General features: G+C 40.8%; 1 protein-coding gene across 1 annotated transcript in view; it reads right to left on the bottom strand.

Annotated features, from left to right (window-relative positions):
• Positions 1-1,650: 1,650 nt before the first annotated feature.
• grk6 (G protein-coupled receptor kinase 6) overlaps positions 1,651-21,493 on the bottom strand; it is a 49,023-nt gene continuing 29,180 nt past the window's right edge. Inside the window, exons 6-16 of the mRNA XM_023419244.2 lie at positions 19,032-19,124; positions 14,482-14,545; positions 11,629-11,769; positions 9,940-10,130; positions 9,811-9,848; positions 8,466-8,555; positions 7,976-8,184; positions 7,646-7,783; positions 7,351-7,488; positions 6,805-6,939; positions 1,651-5,794 (exon numbers count right to left, since the gene is read on the bottom strand). Of these exons, the coding sequence (XP_023275012.1) occupies positions 5,744-5,794; positions 6,805-6,939; positions 7,351-7,488; positions 7,646-7,783; positions 7,976-8,184; positions 8,466-8,555; positions 9,811-9,848; positions 9,940-10,130; positions 11,629-11,769; positions 14,482-14,545; positions 19,032-19,124 (1,288 nt within the window). The 3' untranslated portion in view covers positions 1,651-5,743. The remainder of the gene's footprint in view (positions 5,795-6,804; positions 6,940-7,350; positions 7,489-7,645; positions 7,784-7,975; positions 8,185-8,465; positions 8,556-9,810; positions 9,849-9,939; positions 10,131-11,628; positions 11,770-14,481; positions 14,546-19,031; positions 19,125-21,493) is intronic.

The raw sequence follows: 21,493 nt of genomic DNA, 5'->3' as shown, positions 1-21,493 counted from the left end.
TGTTTTCTTAAATGTGAGAAAGACGAAAATAAAATCTGTGAAAACTGTGAAAGTGACAGGAGTAATTCACACTTTGGATTAACTTGGACTTTAAATGAACGTTGGCAGTCTGTTTATTAATAGAGGCCGTTTCCTCAGTGCAAGGCTCTTATGATTAATGAACGGTCTATTAACAAGAGAGGGTGAAAACAAAGCTGTTCTAATGCGGTTAAACAACACTGGCAAGAGACACACACACACACACACACACACACACACACACACTCAACAGATCAGGTGACACCGAAGCAGACGCACAAGAAAAGATTTGAATGAACGTGGAAAATAAATTTCTTTCCATCAGATATGAAGATTCAAGATCAACCAAACAACCTGCCAGTTTTTTTTTTTTTTTTTTTACACAAATAAAATCAAGACTTCAGTCCTAAAGGATAAATACACCCTGTCTCTATTTACATTTCTACCAGTTTAAACAGTTTTCACCTTTAAGGATAATTCTGGTTTGTTACTGTTTGGGTCTTTTATTTTTGTAGGTCCGTCTATCCCATATAACAATGTTGTATTTATACAATGAGGAAAGTTAAGAATAACAAGCAGCACTTATATAAAAATATTTTAGGCCTATTTCACATTTGTTCACCAAGCACTCACCTGGAAATGGCCCCAGCCTCCCTCGTCCTGATTAAAAGAAACATTATTTCTCATAATCCTTACTATAATAAACAAGCAGAAAAATATAATTAATTACCATAATTACATAAATACATAAATGAAATAAAGCTCTTTTAAATCTAATACGCTAGATGACGAGGGGAAGCTATTAAGCTACTCCTTTATGTGTTGATTAAAAATATTATATTAAAGGGAACAATTCAACAATTCATACAGCTGTATCGATCTAATTTAACCTAACCTCTGCTGCACCTGACCATAACATAACTGATAGGTGCGCAGAAGTACAACATCACCTCTAATCCTCGAGGCTGATGAGACCCAATCAGGGAGCGACCATGACGTCATTGTTTTTAAAAAGGTCAGTCCAGACGACAACACAACCAAAACAGGGTCTGCAGCGTTTCCAAAAGTCTCTGTTTTCAGGGGCTCGAAAACTCTGGAGTGGTGTGAACGTAGTGTGGATTTAGCAAAAAACAAAACTACAAAAATAAGACCCAAGTTGCAATAAACTTGAATGATCCTTTAACGCTGATGTGAGTATTGGTTAATCCTTAACACACCCTTAAGGAAACAAAAGGACTGAGGTTTTCTGACAGAGAGACACAGCTCAGCTGATCCAAACGTCCACGGTGAAGTTCAGCTAGTTCTTCCGACTCCACGGACTCGCTTTCGACCTCTCAGTCTTTATAAAATCACTGCAGAGGCCAGAGGTTTGAGGATGAGCGGGTCGACTACACAAACACGCGGAGGTTACCGCAGACGGGACGTGAAGTGAAGCCGATGCAGCGGCAAGGCTTCGCGTGAGCACGTGTGGACGAACACAGCGAGTATAAAAAGAGGCGACTGCGAGCCGGCGGCGTTCCTTCAAACACCAGAAGGCGACGTGTACGGGAAGGGATTTGTCTTCACCTTTGATCCTGTTTGGAAAAGTGGTTCGGTTTAAATGAAGTGCTCTGATAAAAACCCAGTCGAGAGTTTTGTTACAGACCGAAAGACTTTATACAAAGAAACCTGAACAATGAATCCATCTCTGCACATGCTCATCAAAAGGCCCCTTTTCACAACAGCTGATTTAAAAAAAAAACAACAACAAACAAACAAAAAACAGACTTTTGAAGTGAATGTCTTAAAGGGTGAGTTCTGTTTTTCAACACAAGCTGTTAGAGCTGCAACAATGTGCTGATAAATCAATTTATCAACAATTATTTTGATAATCGATTAATCATTTTAGTAAAAATAATTCATTTGTTGGTTCCAGGTTCTCAGATGTGACAACTTGATGTTTGTCTTTATTTTGTACATAATAACTGAAAGTCTTTGGGTTTTGGATCTGTCAGCTGAGGCGTTGACATTTGGTCATTTCAGCTTCTCAAAGGTGAGAATTTAATTTAATAAATTCAATATTTCTGCTTTTGGACTGTTGGTCGGACAAAATTAGGCATTTTAAGGCGTTGGCTGGTGCTCGCTATTTTCTAACATTTTACAATCAAAACAATTAATCGATTAATTTAGAAAATGATCAGTAATGAAAATGATCATTAGTTGCAGCCCTAGACTGTATTAAAAAGGTCAGATCACTCAAATTACACAAAAACAAACAACTTTAGCAGATTCTAGCCACTTCAGGGTTAAACATTTGGGTTAGCTGCAGCAGAAAGAGCCAGGCTAGCTGTTTTTCAGCTGTTTCCAGTCTTTGTGCTAAGCTAAGCTAACCAGCTGGACATATGAGAGTGGTATCCATCTTCTCATCGAACTCTCTCTGACATTCAGTGACTTTACCTTCAGACAAACCCATTTGTCAGCAAGACACATTAGATTTGATTAGATACATTAGCGCCACATTATCTTCACCTAGTGGGTCCTTACATTTCCAAAAACTATGGAGTAAATTATCAAGAGGAAAATCTAAATTACAGAAGCAGAGAAAGGCCATACTTGTGAATTTCTTATCTCGAGATAACAGAGCTTTGTTTTGTGTTTTGCGAGTATGGCCTTTCTCGGCTTCCGTACTAAACGGTTAATTTCTCTCCTTAAACTAAATTTGGCCACTCCCCCCATTGCCCATGGCTGATACAAAATGCATGCTGGGATACTTGGCTATCCCAAACCCATATATCTTATGGGGCTGTAATTGTGTAAATGTAGACTTTGAATGGGAGCAGTACTTTTGTTGTGACTAATAACGTTTCACAAGACGACACAGACCGAGAAAGTGTTAACTATGAGCAAATAAAACAAATCTGCATGGGTAGACAATAGTTTGAAAACATGTTTTCTCTTTGTAAACATGATGAACTGACCCTTTAAAAGTTTCCCCATCATTTCTCATACGCAGCTTTAATAAATGTCTCTGAAACTTGAGTATTTGGTTCATTTTGGGCGACCAGACGCACAGATATCAGCATTTATTCACTGTGGGACAGTTAAAGGACAATTCCACACTTTCATGAGCTCATGGTTGTTACGTTCAAGATGAATGAGTGTTAAAAATAATAATGAACAAGCAGGAACAAATAGATTTTTACAGCTTCGATGAGACTTTGGTGTCTGGTTTTCTGTTCCCTAAGATCAGTCTACACAAATCACATGACAGCCACTTGTACATTCAGAGGTATTTCATTTTAATAGCTTCAGATATATCAGAGGCCATGTTCGAAGAGGAAGCCATAGACTGCAACAGTACCAGCTGAGGCATTTTTACTGAAGTGATGAACAGACCAGCTTCAGTCTTTGTGTGACGCAGGATTTGACCCAGAGGCTTCAGTTACTCTTGTTGTTTCAGTGACTTCAGATCAGATCTGGATGCACAAAAACTTTGGACTTTTTTGTCTTAAATTGTTGCCACCAAACATTAGAGGTGATCAATCGACAGGACAGATGTAAACCTGGCCTGTCTGTGAATTGTTCAATCAACATCTGGATGAGGAAGAGGAGCGAATAAAATCGTGAAGAGGAAGTTACAATTTGAAGTCTTGTTTACTTATTTTCTTATCAGATATTGATTGATTTGAAGTTTGGTCATTTTATTAGGGAAACTTCTTGTGCTGATACATTTTCAGGTGGTTGTAGCTCAGTTTATATAAAGGTTTGGGTTAGAAAGTCACTTTTTGTCTGTAAAATATGTTTGTTTGCTGATGATACCATGTTTTATCTATAAAAATAACGTTGGCAAAGTAAGGTGAGAAAAGGGTATTGTTTTCTCCTTTAGCAACATTTTTTTTTTCATCTGTTCTTAAAGCCAAAACAGATCATTTTCATCATCAAAAGACAGACAGCTGACTTCTGAACTGGGCCAGTTGAGTGCAGTTATTCTTATGATGGACAACATACCACATATGAGAACACAACAGGATTTCAGGCAGAGCATTGAAATCACAAATGGATTGGCTGACTGGCATCAGCTGATTCATTCATTGGCTGACTAGCAACATCCAATAGGACGATTGTAATGTGACTCTCTGTTGTTACTATTGATTTAACCAGGATTTAATGTTCATGTGTTTGTTGGAGAAGGATGATTTCTCCTTGTTGCTGCTTAGATCCACTGAATGTAACTGATGTGTTTTATTTAAAGTGTCTTAGCCTGAAATAATTTTGATGCTTGGACACTGGTTTTTAAGTCAGTAAAGATTCAAATCATATAATTTAATATATGGGAAAAAAAACAGTTTCCAACAATAAAGAAACTATTAACAGATATTTACTTGGGGTTAAATAGAGCAGTTATTTCAGTACAAGTCATCATGTAAACTTTACACAACTAAAACCAAAACTGTACTGTTTGCAGAAAAGATTTAATTATAAAATGTTTTTTTACATAATAAATGTTTTTATGAAAACATTAAAAGTGTAGTGACATGATCTTTAAAAACATTAAAGTGTTTAAAACCTCCTTTCATTGTTTTTTTTTCTCATATTCTATCTGTAATAAGCCAATGATAGGAACTGGTTGAATCGACATGTGATCTCTGCACATTCAACAAAAAAGAAAATTGATCTTCCTCTGCTTTCAGTTCAATGTTTGATCGTTATAATTAAAATAAAAAGTGCTCTGAGAAAAGTGGGCCATGATTTGGAAAAAGAGCATTGTGTATCTTCTCGATAATATGTGCCAAATTACTTTTTTTCCTAAAAAAAAAAGTTAATAAAATAATAAAATAATAATAATAAAAGTGTTATTAACATAATTTCAAATACTGCCTTTTTAAAATGTTTTATTTGAGTTAAACCTCTGCTGTTAGCATCTTTTGTGAAAATGGGGGCAGCTCCAAAATATAACTTCAGGGAAAAAAGTGAAGGGTTAATTTAACTTCACGACATCTTTATAGTCACATCTTGAATTGACAAGAGCAACTGAAGCCACTGACACAACAAGTCGATTGTCTCCATCACGGAAAAAAAAAAAAAATACAAACAATATTGTTATAAAAATATCTGCAGATGTAGACGTCACGGCTCTGACATCAAGCAAAGGAAAACCTGGAGTTAAATAGAAGAGAAACGCAGCAGTGAGGTCGGTCTCAGCAGAATGGAGGGCAGAGGAAGTAAAGTGGTCATAGTTCAGTAGCTGAATGTCACTAAGTCGATTCCCTGGACAAAGTGGGGCAATGTAAAGAAATCGAGGAATGCTCAGTCCTCCCTTGGTAACCACTGTGTCACGGTGCCCTCGAGCAAGGCACTTACAGCAGGCGATAGTTCCAGCGGAGCAGCGGCGGCGGCAGCAGCAGCAGCAGCGGCGGCTCCCAGTTCTTTAAGATTAAGATTTACATGGAAATGTAGAAGTGGACGAGTGTGAAAGCAAAGAGCTTTCCCAGTACACAAAATAAAGAAACTAAAAACAACAACAACAAAAACAAAAAGTTCATCTTCTGTCTTCGTCCCCGTCTCCTGGTTCGTCCACAACCGATATTCACACCTTTTTAAATAACATTAAACTTTATGGCTATGCTGAAAATATACATTCTGACATTTAGAGAGAGAGAGTACTGTCTCAAAAATACAAATGTGCAAAAGTTGTAAACAAATGAGATCCTGTGTGTGTGTGTGTGTGTGTGTGTGTGTGTGTGTGTCACAGCCTGGTGGGCTCCTCGTCACTGTCACTGCAGTTTCCACAGCAGTCCTGCACACGGAGACAGAAGAGCACAGACTTTCAGCTTCTGTGTTTCATGATTTAAATCATCCGGTTCTCTCTTTCTCTACGTGAAAAAAACCAACTCACTACAACTATAACTGTGAGTTATAAGAATCATATTTAAGTATTATCAGTAACATCTTCTGGTTCTGCAGTAAAATATTCTATAAAACATTATTAGTTACTGAGTCATCGATGCTCCAGCTGCATTTCACTGTCGTAGCTGCTTTTAACTTCTTTATATACAGTTAGATAGTTTAGGCCTGTGGTTCCCAACCTAGGGGTCGGGCCCCTCAAAAGGGTCACCAGATAAGTCTGAGAAGTTTTGAGTAATGGGTAAAAAGTGTATTGTGAGGTCAACGTGACCTTTGACCTTTAGCCACTAAAATCTGGATGTTTGCACCAAATTTGAAGGGATTCCCTTGAGGAGTTCTCGAGATATTGAATTCACAACGCCAAAATCATGTTTTGTGAGGTCACCGTGAGCTTGACCTTTGACCTTTAGCCACTAAAATCCAATCAGTTCATCCTTGAGTCCTGGTGAACATTTTTACCAAATTTGAAGAAATTCCCTCAAAGCGTTACAGAGATATCGTAATAAAACACATAAAGTTTGTATTAATTTTAATAAAAGTAACAAAAGAAACTTAGTAGGTTTAACGATGATATAATAGATACGTTTTGTTAAACTAAATAAAAGTGTTTGTGATGCTGTTTTAAACAATTATAAGAAGCATTAACAGTCTTCAGCATGATATGAGCTTATAATCTAATAAAAAACATGTTTATGATGCTGTTATTAACACTTATGTCGCCTCATTAGATACATTTATAAACTCCTTATTACCTATTAACTGATGATTGTCACAAGGACTTTTTTTCTTAAATAGATTCTTAAATTACATCTGCTAAAATTCAGACTCTTGATATGATGCTGGATTGTAAAAAGAATGATGATGATGATGATGATGATGATGATGATGAGAGAGTGCACCCACCTGTCGGCCAAACAGCCGCTGCAGGAGTCCCTGTTTGGGGGGAGGGGACGGCTGTCCTCTCCAGTCCAGGTCTGGAGGAACCGTCCCGTCCTGGTAGAAAACATTCAGCTCTGTGAAACACTCTGTCTCGATCATCTGCGGGAGAGAAGACGAAGGTTCACTCTTCGCGTCAGACACGTTAAATCTGTGACCACACTGGAGCTCCTTTAATCACGTCCTGTCGCCGCTCTTCTTCTGCAGTGATTTAACGTAACTCTAGTGATCGGAAACTCAATTTTCTGGTCATTTGTGCGCACTGACGTGATTATACAAACAAAGACTCATTCTCCCGGCTTGTAAATACTTTGTGGGCTGTTATCAGATCAAGGTTTTTTTTTTTTATGGTGCAAGGAAAAGAAAAGTTCCCATAAATGGCATGATTGTTGTTTATTAACTTGGTCATGGTGGAACAAGTAGAATAAATAGAACTTACAGTGTGTGTGTGTGTGTGTGTGTGTGTGTGTGTGTGTGTGTGTGTGTGTGTGTGTGTGTGACCACGTCTCTCACCTCATTTTGCCAAGGAATAGAAACGCTGCCCGTGGACACTTTGCTGTAGAACGACTCGTCTTTTGGCTCCAGCTCGACGCCCTTCACCGTGGAGAACTGCTCGATGTCCAGCACGTCTTTACAGTAGATGGCCTGCGGCTGCAGAACACAGTCGTTTAGGTGTTACTTACAGTTTCACCTGTGCTATTATTAAAGCTTCTAGTTCTACCTGTGAAACACCTGGAGAATCGGTGACGTCATCAGTTACGCCTGAGCTCGGTCACGTATTTACTGAGATTACGTTCTGCAGACTTACGTCGGGGGTGAAGGGCACCTGCAGCATGCCGGCCTCCAGCCGTTTGAAGTTGATGGAGCGGAAGATGGGATGGCCTTTGACCTCAGAGGCTCCGCCCCCCTGGCAGCCCAGCCTCTCCGTGGGATCTTTGGCCAGCAGCTGGCAGGTTCAAAGAAGAAGAAGAAGAAGAAGAAGAAGAAAAACAACATTGTTAAAACACCAGAGTAGAGTGAAAGCTTGAGGAGGAGGAGGTTCTGCTGTGTGTCAAAGATATTAGTCTATGAAATGAAGTTCCAAGATGGAGAAGGATCTGATGAGGAGCTGAGAGACGCCGCTCGTGCATGCACCCACCATTTTGCAGAGGGACGTGGCGTCCTCGGAGAACTTGCTGGAATACTCCTCCTCCACCTCCCTCACCAGCCGCTCCACCTCCTCCCTCTTGATCTTCTTCTTCCTCTGCTGGAAGGGCGACTGGCCTTCGATCATCTCGTACAGCAGGCAGCCCAGCGCCCACCAGTCGGGGCTGAAGGTGTAGCGTTCGTTCTTCACCACCTCCGGAGCTGGGAAGGAGACGGAGGCGAGGGTTTTTGTTTGAACAGAAGAAGATGATTGTAAAAAAACGTTTAAAACCACAGCGACAGAGTGCGACTGACTGTGTCCCAATTCAGTGGCCGTAACCTTCGAAGGCGGCGCGACTAGACTGTCCCGTTTCCTCTGTCCCAAGATTCATTGCGCTCCAGTAATGAAAAGAACATGGCATGGCCTCCTCCGAAAGAATTGGGACACAGCTACTGTTTTTCAGTTCTTACTGGTCGGCCTGTAAAGGTCAGAGGTCACTTACCCATGTATCCTACTGTTCCCACCCGTCCCTTGATGCTCTGCCCGTCAGGCACATGAACCGCCAGACCCAGATCCGATATCCTGATGTGGCCTAAACACTCAAACACATCATGAGAGGAAATCTCATAAGATGAAATGAAATCCAAGAAATATCTCAGATTCTTTCATGAGATTCAGGCTGCAGTAAAAAAAAGTCGTTTTAAAGTTTTAAATGAGAAGATATTTTCTGATTCTGAAGAAAAAATATAAACGTTCTTCATTTTCACTTGAATAAATATCGTAAACCTGTTTTGACAGTAGTAAACACTGATGTTCTTTAACTATATAAAGCATTTCAAAAACAAACAGGTCTGAGTAGAGGTGAACAACAAATCATTAGCTGTTGATTCTTCTGATAATTTGCTCATTAAAATGAAGAAAAATTACTTTATTTTGAAAGTCATGAGTTTTCTTTTCCTGTGTTTTATCTGCTCTTAAAGCACTTTGTCACCTTATTTTGAAAAAGTCTATATTGATAAAAGGTGTTTGTAGTTATTTTGGGTTATTAGCAAACAAATCACAAATAAAATCGTCTTTATTTTCTACTTTTACAACGCGGTGGATGGTGAATGTGATGTGATCACAGACGTGTCTAAACTCCTGCAGAAGCCTCGACGTTAAAGTTAAAACCACTTTCATCAAGTTTTCTGTGTTTTTCTTTTGATCCGATCGAACCAGGAGATGTGAGTTTAAAACACAGACACGTTACTGAATCTGGATCTTTACTATGATTAGTCGCAGTCTGAATATTTGCACTTTAAGAGATCTTCACATTGTTTAATCACCAACAATCTTTTTGGGATTGTGCTTATTTTATTAATGAGGTGTGGTTGCTGTGTGTGAACTGGGATCAGACGGTTCTGCTGCAGTCAGAGTCACAGCGCCCTCTGCTGACAGAAGGAAACCATGAACACCAGATTTCCGGCCTGAAGCTGTGACGTCCAGTTTTACAGGATGAATAACAAGTTTTCTAATCTTTAATAAATGTTGATCTTGTGCCCACAGTGTTTTTCAGACAGACGCCGGATGACATATCCTCTGAAGGTACAGTGAGTCAGCTGAGCCACAGAAATAATCACAGACTTTTCACTGACTAATTATTAACGCAGAGCTGCATTGAATTATGTATTCATCAATTCATTAAATTTACTACAAAATAATGTAATATTATGTTTGATAATTGTATCATTTCAAGAATATTTTTGAAATTTGAATTTTAAGTGCAGAATTACTTTAAACTAGAGTCTATTTTTGATGTCAGAAGCAGCAGGAACGCTGCACCTGTCCAGAGCATTAATGCGACTCACCGTGGTCGTCCAGCAGGATGTTCTCTGGTTTGAGGTCCCTGAGTGACGGAGGAGGAGAGGGAGAGTGAGAAAACACAGCGAAGAGGACAGGAAGAACAACATGTCCGTCTTTGAGGTTTACACGCTGACCTGTAGACGATGCGTTCCCGGTGCAGGTCCTCCAGCCCACAGCAGATCTCCGCCGAGTAGAAGACGGCCCTCCTCTCGTCGAAACCCGCCTCGCCCATGTGGTAGATGTGAAACTTCAGGTCTCCTCCGTTCATGAGGGTGAGCACCAGGCACAGGGCGTCCTTCGTCTCGTAGGCGTACGCTAAACTCACCTGCAGACAGAGGAGGAGTCTGTGCTTCAGGTACCTCTGGAAACAACATCTGACGTGTGAAGATGTCGCCTCACGCTCGGGAGGAAGCGGCGGACATTTTTATCATTTTAATAATTATAAAAAACAGAAGGTGAGAGGCCGGATTTTTCCTTTAATTTGAGATGATTTCAGGAAGTTGAAGACGGCACGTCCCCGCAGCTAAAAAAAAAAAAAATCTCTGCCTGCTGCCAAAACCTCTTTAAAATGACTTTCTGTTAATAAAGTCGTCCAGTTGTGTATTTTCACAATCGAAGCAGCGCTGAAGCCTCCGGGACTCCTCAGGCCTGGGAGCCCCGGACAAACCGACTCACTGCCGTCCAAACCAAACAAGCTGAGCGCAGGTCATCTGGCACAGAATCAAACCAAACCAGAGACAGAACAAACCACAGTGTTGTCTTTTAATTACTGCAGTTGTCAATGTTGCAGACATCACGTCCGACTGACGCACACAGAGAACAAACCCGAAGTGCTTCTTGATTTAAATGTTTACGTTTGGAGGAAAGAAAAAGGAACTGTGTTTTTTTTTTTTTTAAAAACATAATCCTCTGAGTGCTTTTAAAAAAAATGAAACTATTTATTTGTGAGCTGTTGTTTTAGAGATTCACATTTTCAGGAGGAACCAATGAGCTGAGAGTCACAGTGGGGGAAGTGTTAGAGTGATGGACATCGTTGGTTTTCTGTCTTTTCACGGTTTGTTTGTTGAGGAGGAAATAAACTGAATGAAGTCGGATCTATAATCTTCCTCTCTGACGTGAACTTTCTCATCAGCTGGAGTTTGAATAAATTCTTTCAGACGAGATATAATAAAAAAAAAAGAAGATGTAACTGCTCACACCTGAGGCAGGTGAGTCTCAAAGATGAAAGGTGAGGCAGAAAAAGCCCAGTGTTCTCTGTATCTGCAGTAAAGATGCAAATACTAGTATATAACTGGGGCCACGTATTTGCATTCTGCTCTTTATCTGTTTGCTTCCCTCCTTCTCTCTGCTCACATATACAGTATTACACAGCTGAATTCACAAGAAAGCTCTTCTCATTTACATGTTTTTCCGTTTCTGTTGTCACGACAACGGGACAAGTCAAATAAAGAGACTGAAACGTGGCCCATTAAGACGACATCTTAACTTCCAAGTCACTTCCAAGCTGCTGCTATAATCCTGATTTTACAGCCACGACGTCGTCTGAAAAAAATCATCTAAAACACACAAGTTAAAGACGAAGACTGAGCTGTGATTTACTCATAAAATCATCAATCAGAAAAAAAGTTAGAGGCTCATTGTAAATTGAATATATATAACTTGTAAATTTAGGAAATAGGTTCATTAATAATGAACCTCTGACTCCTCATCGCTCCCGTCCTCTCGAGTGTTTCCTGGTCGGCAGCCGATTGTGATTCTAAACTGCTGGAAGTAAAAGCAAAACAAAACATTTTCTAATTGTTAAAAATCGTCAGTTGACTTACTACAAATCTACTGTTGACTTTCTCCAGGATCTGTTTCTCATTGAGCGCCATGGACTCTCCTTTCCTCTTCTTTATCCTCTTCTTCTCCAGCTTCTTACAGGCGTACATCTTCCCTGTGGCCCGTACCTGACACGCACACACCTGCAGGGTAGAAGAAGAGGAGGAGGAGGAAGAGGAGGAGGAGGAGGAGGAGGAAGAGAAAACCAGGACGCAGGAGGAGAGAGAGAGAAATTAGTTAATGAAAAGGGAATTTTATGTCCTTTTATACATGTGAAAAACGGCAGTAATAAAAGATACAATACGCTCTCTTAACGAAACAGAGAGCGTTTCATCGCGGTTACACATGTGACTTCACAGCATCAGGAAGACAAACAAAACCATGATTGTAAATGACTTAATGATAAGGCGACAGACTGCAAAATTTAAAAAATCCCCTCTTTATTTTATACTGTTGTATAATCAGACTGTTGAAAATGAGCCGTTCCGCTCTGTGAACTGAAGCTCGCAAGATGTGAAGGGAGGGAGGGTGATGATGATGATGATGAAGAAGAATGTGAGAGAAACACGTGAGTCCGACTCAGACGGTGACTTTAAACTACAGTCCAGCTGAACTCACCTGACGCTCCATCACTGGTTTAAAGGAATATTCTGGGACTGATCCTAAAACTGATCCTAAAACTGATCCTGGACTGTTCCTGGACTGATCCTGAGACTGATCCTGAGACTGATCCTGAGACTGATCCTGGACTGATCCTGGACTGATCCTGAGACTGATCCTGAGACTGATCCTGAGACTGATCCTGAGACTGATCCTGAGACTGATCCTGGACTGATCCTGGACTAATCCTTTGACTGATCCTGGACTGATCCTGGACTGATCCTGAGACTGATCCTGAGACTGATCCTGAGACTGATCCTAAAACTGATCCTGAGACTGATCCTGAGACTGATCCTAAAACTGATCTTGAGACTGAACCTGAGACTGATCCTGGACTGATCCTGAGACTGATCCTGGACTGATCCTGAGACTGATCCTGGACTGATCCTGGACTGATCCTGGACTAATCCTTTGACTGATCCTGGACTGATCCTAAAACTGATCCTGGACTGATCCTGGACTGATCCTGACACTAAAACTGATCCTGGACTGATCCTGAGACTGATCCTGGACTGATCCTGGACTGATCCTGGACTAATCCTTTGACTGGTCCTGGACTGATCCTGAGACTGATCCTGGACTGATCCTGGACTGATCCTGGACTAATCCTTTGACTGGTCCTGGACTGATCCTGGACTGATCCTGAGACTGATCCTGAGACTGATCCTGGACTGATCCTGGACTGATCCTGAGACTGATCCTGGACTGATCCTGGACTGATCCTAAAACTGATCCTGGACTGATCCTGAGACTGATCCTGGACTGATCCTGACTTTATAATCTTTATTTTACATCTAATTACATCGTCCAGTATTCGTTTGCTTTACAGTGATCAGTTATTGCGTAATTTAATAAAATTGCTTAAATTAAGTTTCTAACAATCAGTTTTTTAGTTACACATGAGCCTATCTTTCGTCACCTTAACTTTGCATGTATGTAGCTCTTGTAAATCCTGAAACACACACAGCGATCGGCCTCCGTCAACACGTCTCCACCTGACTGAAATACAGTCACCTCACGTCAGAACGACGCCACAGCGTTAACGCTTCAACGTACAAGTGTACACACAAGCAGGAGTCAGCCAACGTGATCCATACGATCAAAGAGACAGGAACCTCATGTCGTCCATTATCTCGTGACCCGATTGCTTGTGCATTAGGTCAGTTATCACCATGAGATCAGGACAGAATCAGGACTCTTCCCATCAGACGGACATGTAACACAGAGACACCATTCAGTGGCGTGTAATGGGATTTAGACGCCGCGGATGATGGAGCCAAGGACGAGATTCAGTTAGAGCTCTTTGCATAACGCTGTTGTTTTTTTTTTGTGTTTCTTCGAACCAGAATAAAACAGAAGCAATTTTAAAAAATAAAATAAAATGTAAATGTGTCATTTCTCTGCCCGGCGTGATGCGCTTTACATCCAGCTGTACTTATACGCTCCTTCTATTCAAAGGTCATGATTCGAAGGACTTAGAAGGACTTAATGAATCTAATTTGAACAAAATGGAGGAACGATGCGGCTGGTTACTGACTGGTGCGGCGGGCGCCTGCGGCATTAACTGAGGATGAAAGGTTCATTTATTTTCTTTCAAAAGTGTAACGTAAAAAACTGACAACAGGAAGTCGAAATGAAGTGTTTCAAGACTCTTTTTCTTCGGTTTGATTATAAAGATTCATCTGTCTCATGCTGGACGGGTTTCATCCCCACATCATACATCATCTGTTCACTTCAAAACGTTTGCTACAGGTAAGGATCTCATTAAATATGACATCGTAAATAAAACTGTCTGCATGTGTGATCTGAAAAGTTCAGGGGCAGAGAAACGAAATCTAATAACAAACCAGAGGAATAACATGAAAAATGTGATTTAGCCTCTTTGACCAAAGTTATTCAACCATAAACAAAGACAGCTGCTGTTTATCGTCTGCGGTTAAACTGTCAATAAGATCTATTAGTATTAGTTAGTGTTAACCTTAACCCTCTGCACACATTAAATTAAGTGTTACGAATCTTAAATCAATCAAGATGCTAAAAAACAACTGGCCTGTGGTTGAAGCTGCTGACCTCTGTCCTACAGTTTTGACTAAATGTTCAACAAGAAATGAAGCAGATCTGGATTTAGACAAACACGTGATCATTTAAGAAACTGTTAAAACTGTTAATAAAGTAATAAAATGAAATGTACTCACCTCTCCGAAGCCTCCTTTCCCTAAAACTCTGTACTGTCGGAATGTGTTTTTCGTCACCGGTTGCCTGTTGGACGAAAACATTAACTATTAATAAACCCGGTTAATAAAGACGGGTTCATGTGTGCAACAGCAACAACTCTTTGTGTGACTGTTGCCATGACAACCACAGACTGAGCTGGTAACCAACACCAGCGCCAGTGAACCGGTCCCTCCTGGTGTCAGCACTCATCTCCCCCTCGGACGGTTTCGGTCAATCGGGCGTGTGAACTGAACGGACCCTGGGGCACGGACTCATTAAACCAGACTGAGTCATTTGCTGCTTAATAAGCCCAGTGATGCTGCTGCTGCTGCTCCTGCTTGTTTTTATAAAACAGTGTTTTCCCATGAATTAGTATTGGTTTGTGTTTGGCTGCGTTGAGCCCCGTAATCACCAGGAGGGCTGACATCCTCAGAGGTCAACAAATACTGTGATGTTGGACGGCCGAACGCGCTTGAAGCGAATAAGAAAACTGAGAAAACATGGTTTTATTATTCCAGTACTTGGTTCTATTGATGCATTTTGATGGTTAAAAGTACCGAGGTTCAATTCCCAGCTGTTCACTTGCTTTCTTTTTCTCTAATCTATCTAATCTAACCCTGGAGTCGCAGTGAGCACTGAGATCGTACTGAATACACCATCCATTTCACAGATCGGGTGATTAGTCAGTCAAGTTTTAGAGGTGTATGACGTTGAAGAAGGTGATGTGAAACTGTGTTTGTCACAGTAACGATAACCATCAAGAAACAGACCGTTGTTTCTCCATGAAAAATTAAACTATTAGCCCAACATTCGCCTGGGTGCTCGGCCCGAGTCTGGCCCATATACTTCCACATCTGGGCAGATCCTGGCTGAGGACTTTCTGTGTGTGCGCCAGAACTGGTCCAGATGTGGAGCTTGCATCTGATAATACTGCTGTATATGGGCCAGATGACAGCACGCAGCCCAGGTATGGGCCGGATTTATTTTGCCATCTGAAACCATGAAGTTAGAAGGATAAGACAGTGAAAATGTCTTGTTTGACTGCTGTCACATCTGTGGATGAGTCTCTGGGTCGCGTCGTCTGGATGTTCCCCTGTACGTTCAGCCTTGTTCCCTGAGTCATTCGTCTGTGGGTAGTCGCAGTCTCCGAGTAATGTAGTTGTTTTCAGTTCCTCTCTGCAAGAAGCTTTCAGTAAAGACTTGACTAGTACTAACTATCCCTGCATCTTGTTTTCATTCTCTTCTCACATCATCACGAGTTTTCTAATGAAGGTTTATTCATGTTTTCGTAAATGATAAAAAAAAGGAACCACATCCTTCCGGCTCCAGCACCAAGCAGAATTAACAATCTCTCCTCTAGTCAGGGTGATTTATCCAATCATGTTGATAGAGCAACTCGACCATAACATAGTTGTACTTGGTGACTCTGAGTTACCATTTGACAGTCAAGTGACTAAAGTTGGACAATCCGTCTTTGTCCAACTGAGATATTTTACCAAGATTATGTTACTCCGTCCTCTGAAGACGTAAAAAAAGGTCATCCGAGCGTTTAAACGCCTCCAGACTGGACTGCTTCTACTGCGACGCCCTTTATCCTGGTTTCAGCAGGCGAAACATCCAAAGACTTCGGAGGAGAAGCGACCACGTCCCTCCGACCCTCGCTGCCCTTCAGTGGTTACCTGTGAGTTCTGAATTGATTAATTGATTGATTTCTAATGCTCGTTTTTTTTTTAAAAGCGGTGTGGTTTGACTCCTGCTTATACAGCATCTGTGAACCTGCGGTCCTCCAACAGGGCGCTACTAACCGGTCCAAAGTCTCCACTTCTTACTAAAGTGACCGGCCCCTTTTGCTGTTTCCGATCAAATGACCAAAAATCTTTTTGTAACTTGTTTTTACTTCCACCGAGGAGGTTTTATGTTTTCACCCAGATATTGGTTTGTCAGCAGGATTACACAGAAACTGCTGAACCGATTTGCACCAAACATGGTGGAGGGATCGGGCACGGGTTATTGACGAATCCATTCTATTTTGGTGCCGATCTGAATTTTTCTATGACTTTTATTTGGCATTGCAAGAACTTTTTTTTTTTTTTTTTTTACATTTTCATCAATTTCTTGGGAAAATAATCCTGATGTTAAAAAAACAAAACAAAAACAACATCAAGCTTCTTTTCCAGAGAATGACTGTAGTCAAAATAATGACCTGGTATTTTGAGGAATACTGGCATCAGGAGCCTAAACAGACACACACCCATTAATTAGAATCTACTCCCTCTCTGTGAAAAGGCAGTTGGCCTCAGACCAGAGGCAGGATGGGACACGTTTGTTTCATGTTTCATGATGTTCTGCTCAGACCAAACGGCAGGGAGACACTGGCCCAGATTTACACTCGCATGTCAGGATAATTTATTAGACTTATAACTGTGTCAGTCAACAAGTTTGATTCACTGAGGTTGAGGTTTCTCAGCTACGAGAAAATCAGGGTTGTTTTTACTCCAGTCCGGGGGGAGGTGCTAACACACCTGAAGTTGTTTGGCAACTGCCATAAAATGCAAAAAGAAGAAGAATGAAAAAAAGAACTTATGTCTAAAGATCTGTGTCCATGTGTAGTGTGATTATAGATCAGCTCTAGCTTCTATATTAATACTGTGAAAGTATCAAAGCCTCAGTCCACAGAGAAATGCACACAGCCTGTATTCAGAAACTGAGCCTTAAAACCAGCCGTCAGGACTTCCTGTAACTTTGTGATGTCACAACAAAGCAGACACGGCTCACTCACTAGAGCTCCAGAGAGAAGCCCGAGAGAGGAGATGTAAAACTACATTAAGATTAAGAAGTTTTTGGTTTTTAAAACCACAAATATATCTTCTTATGGATCGACACATCAAAATAAAACTAAGAGTAGGAAATAGAAAGTGCTCATTATGCAGAATGGCCCCTGACAGAATCAAATAAATGACACTGTTGGAGTCAAGCTATGAATGAATTGCTGGATTCTGCTTAATTCATCATTATAAATCAGAATTAATCAGTTTATTATATTCTGTATTGATCATTTGAATCAGCAAAGTAGCTAGAGACTGAAGCTGTCAGATAAATGTAGTGGAGCAAGTATAAAGTGTCAGAGGAGCTGTTGTTTCTGTTGTTGTTTCTGTTGTTGTTTCTGTTGTTGTTTCTGTTGTTGTTTCTGTTGTTGTTTGTTTATTTCTGACTCCTCTGTGACACATGTCTTCTTCCTTCTTCCTCCCTCCCAGCAGCTGGAGGGTAACAGCTGTTCCTAAGCTTCCTCTCTCTCTCTCTCTCTCTCACTGCTGCAAGAAAACCTTTTAACTCCGGTTACGGTGGTTGCTGGTAGTAGAATAATTGTCCTCTGTGGGTGAAAACGTTTTTTAAACCCCACTGGATGAACTGCGAACCTGAAGGTCATCAGCGCTGCACTTCCTTCTGCCGTCACTGCGTCTCATGTTTCTCTGTCATCACATCCTGGACTCACGGAGTCAACTTGTGTATTTGCGTCACTACAGAGGGATTTCCTCGGGGGGTCGACTGTCTCAGCTGATCCTTGAAGTTTAACCATCAAGCCTGAACAAGCCTCTCCTGGGTGTAGACTTTGCTTACAGCATCACTGAGGTGGAGTCTGGGAAACCATCAGAGTCGTCCAGACAAACTTCTTCTGTCTGTAAATAAAACCTGATGAAGCTCATAACAGCCATTACGACGATGTTAACACCTCAGAACCAACAAGTGAGAAACCTGCCGCCTCCTGGGAATTTTCATCAGAATCTGCTCCTCACTTCTAAGGAACCTACTTTCTGGGACATTTTTACAACAACAATCTCCGTCTTTCGGTGCGTCATTGTTTTGGCAGAAGCCGTTACTTTTCCGATGCCAAATTTTTTCAGTCCAGCTGTTACACTTCCACAAAATGTTTCTGGAATGTGGATTCGACGAAAATGTAATGCGACTGTGCCTTTAGCTGGAACTTTAATTCATAGTTATCACAGATTCGTAGTTCATTCATAGCATCAGATTTCACCCACTGATATCACCACGGCAACACTAGATGCATGTATTACTACTGCTGACTGAGAGTTTATATTAGCCAGGTTTTAGCCAGTGTCACTTGAAATGTCAAAGGTTAAAGGTTAAAGTGAATAAATGAAATTGTATGTCACTAAAGAGGAAACATTTCGGTCAGGGATCATCCGTAACACACTTTAACGTCTAACCTCCGGCCTCACAGCGCCAGCCTGTTAGGAAAGTGCGGTTGTGCAATTTCATGCCCCAATCTTGAAATACGTAACGATGACATCAGAGTCAAGCGACTGCGTTGTTCCCTGTAACCCCCCAGGACATGACGACACCGGGAAGAGGAAGGAGTGAGGCAACTCTCGCCGAGCGCGTTGTTACTGGTGTGTAAGGCAACTGCAGCCTCAGTGAGCTTTTAAGTGGTGTGTGTGTGTGTGTGTGTGTGTGTGTGTGTAAAGAGATTACACATTGTACTGACGTGCATAATAGAAAAGAAGTTTACCTCTCTAGCCACTTCCACTGGAGGAACCTGTTGTAGTACATGCTGTCGAGGTAGTCTGCGAAGGGCGCCACGCTCAGGTAGTCGTGGATCAATCTGGGAACGACACGGTGAAGAGAAGCTGCAGGTCAAACACCAACCTACAGCAAGACAAGTGACTTTTGCTACACAGTGGAAATTACAGCATTAAAGGTCCTTTATTTCACATTTTTATATATTTTTTTGTTTTATTTTGAAGTGTTGATCCATAAGAAGATATAAAACCATCTCAGTGTAGTTTTACATCTCCTCTCTCAGGCTTCTCTCTGGAGCTGTAGTCAGAACAGGTCGATGATTAATCATTACAGCTTCTCCTGTCTGAGGATTTGCTGTTTTTCTCTTGTTTTATTTATTGTACAGTGAATATCTTTTGGTCCTGGGCTGTTGTCATGTCTGACACTTCACAACAAACTTTCTTCTTTTTGAGCTGCACTTTAAATTTCACTGATCAGCTCTGAGTTAGGATCTTTGGTAGAAAAAAAGAAATTGATATGTAAATGTTTGTACATGATGAAAACAGATAACACATGCAGACAGAGGTGTGTGTCAGTCAGGTGTGCAGCAGCCGTTTCTAGAAAGATTCATTTCACCAAATGAAATCAAGCATGTGGATTAAACCCAAATGTAATAATCTTCTGAGAGAGGAGCTCCACTGCCTTTAGGAATCAACTCACTGCAGTGAACGAACACAGGAAGGATTTACTCATGTTTTTTTACACCACGCACGAATAAAAACATCTTGAACAAGGTAAGAGTTGAACTTGATTTCATGGGATTTGTATCTTTCAGCCTTTTATCAGACAGATAAAGACAGAGTTCAGGGTTTGTGTTGTTAATACTAGTGAATTACTCACGTCTTGTACTTGATGCGGCTTGAAAAACAAACTGGCGTCTGTGCTGCCTCACGCCTACGCAACAAGCACCAACAGAGCCGTTAGAGGATGTTACTCAATGAGTGTTTTTTTTTTTTTAATGGGATGGACACACACACACTCTTCCTCATCAGAAACAAATGAACAATATTTTTATTAGAATATTTTCCGTCCTGCGTTTGTTTATCTCCCTTTTGTCTTTATTTCCTTTTTTTTTTTTCTTTCCGTACTCATATCAATCCTGACAGTTATTCAAATATCCTCCTGACTGTTGGAGGACCAGTGTTTTGTTCTGAATCACTGTTTTATTTTCTGACCCCGATGAAACAACAGATACGGTCAGAAACTGCAGCGCGCTCTCTGCTGTGATGAACCGAACTTCCTCATTTGGGAACAACTGGAGAATATTTTCAGATACAAACCCGAAGACCTGAAGCTGCAGAGTTTCTCTCTGCTGCTGGTTTCTGTGCGTTTTGTGCAAATGTAAATACAAGCGTGCACAAAGGCAGGGAGTGAAAAGCTAAAAGTACAAACACAACAATGTTAAAATCTTCTATTAAAAGTAAAAGTGACGCACTATCAGTAAAATATAAGCTCTCTCTCTTTTTGTTATGAAATATTTGATCATTTGACCTCGTCGCGCCTCAAACAATAAACGGCATGAAAAACTTTCTTTGGAAACCGTTGGTCTAATCTTTTAACAATGCAGTGCATTTTATGAACTTACCACATGTTCAAATGTAAAACAGTGATACGAAGAGGAACTGAATCCATCAGATAAATGTGGTGAAGTAAAAATTTCAGTCTTTTATTTAGTGGAGTAGAAGTATGAAGTGGCAGAAAAAGAAAACAGGATCTAAAAAATGAACAGAACTAGTTACTGATATAACTACGGTTCTATGAAATTCAGGATGCTTAGCTTGATGGATTAGCTTAGCATTAACACGTCTGGTATAGAACACAGAGGGAATTTCAAACAATACATTTTGAATTTTGAATGTATTTATTGATTATGTACGAGGGCATGTTAGGACACGATTCCCATGATCCCGTAGCTCGTGCTAATACGTAGCTTAATCTCTACATAATTAATTTCCACAGAGTGAAACAATAAATAGAGCGATTAAGTGTGTAATTAATGAAATGATACGGTCTATCTTATTTCTCATTATCCATTTAATCAAGAATAAACATGTGTTTGGTTTGAAGAGATAACGACTCATGGTGGTTGCAGTTAATTACTGTGTGAATTCTTGAGTTATGGTCAGAGTAACCTTTGACCTTCGACCACCAAAATCTAATCAGTTCATCCTCGAGTCCAAGTGAACGTTTGTGTCAGATGTAATGAAATTCCTGACGTATCGCACTCACGTGTACATGATGTCACCATGGCCTTGACCTTTAACCTTTGACTACCAAAATATAATCAGCTCATGTTTGAGTCCAAGTGCACGCTTGGAGCAAATTTTAAGAAATTCCCTCCTGGTGTTCAAGAGATATCATGTTCACGAGAACGGGACGGACGACCCCGAAGAACATCACGGCTGCGGCCGC

This window comes from Seriola lalandi, unplaced genomic scaffold (assembly GCF_002814215.2).
Source record: "Seriola lalandi dorsalis isolate HSWRI2012SDOR001 ecotype SW California unplaced genomic scaffold, Sedor1 jcf7180002054592, whole genome shotgun sequence".
Taxonomy (NCBI): domain Eukaryota; kingdom Metazoa; phylum Chordata; class Actinopteri; order Carangiformes; family Carangidae; genus Seriola; species Seriola lalandi.
Note: the sequence above shows the minus strand (reverse complement) of the source record. Positions and strands in the feature narration are given on the sequence as shown.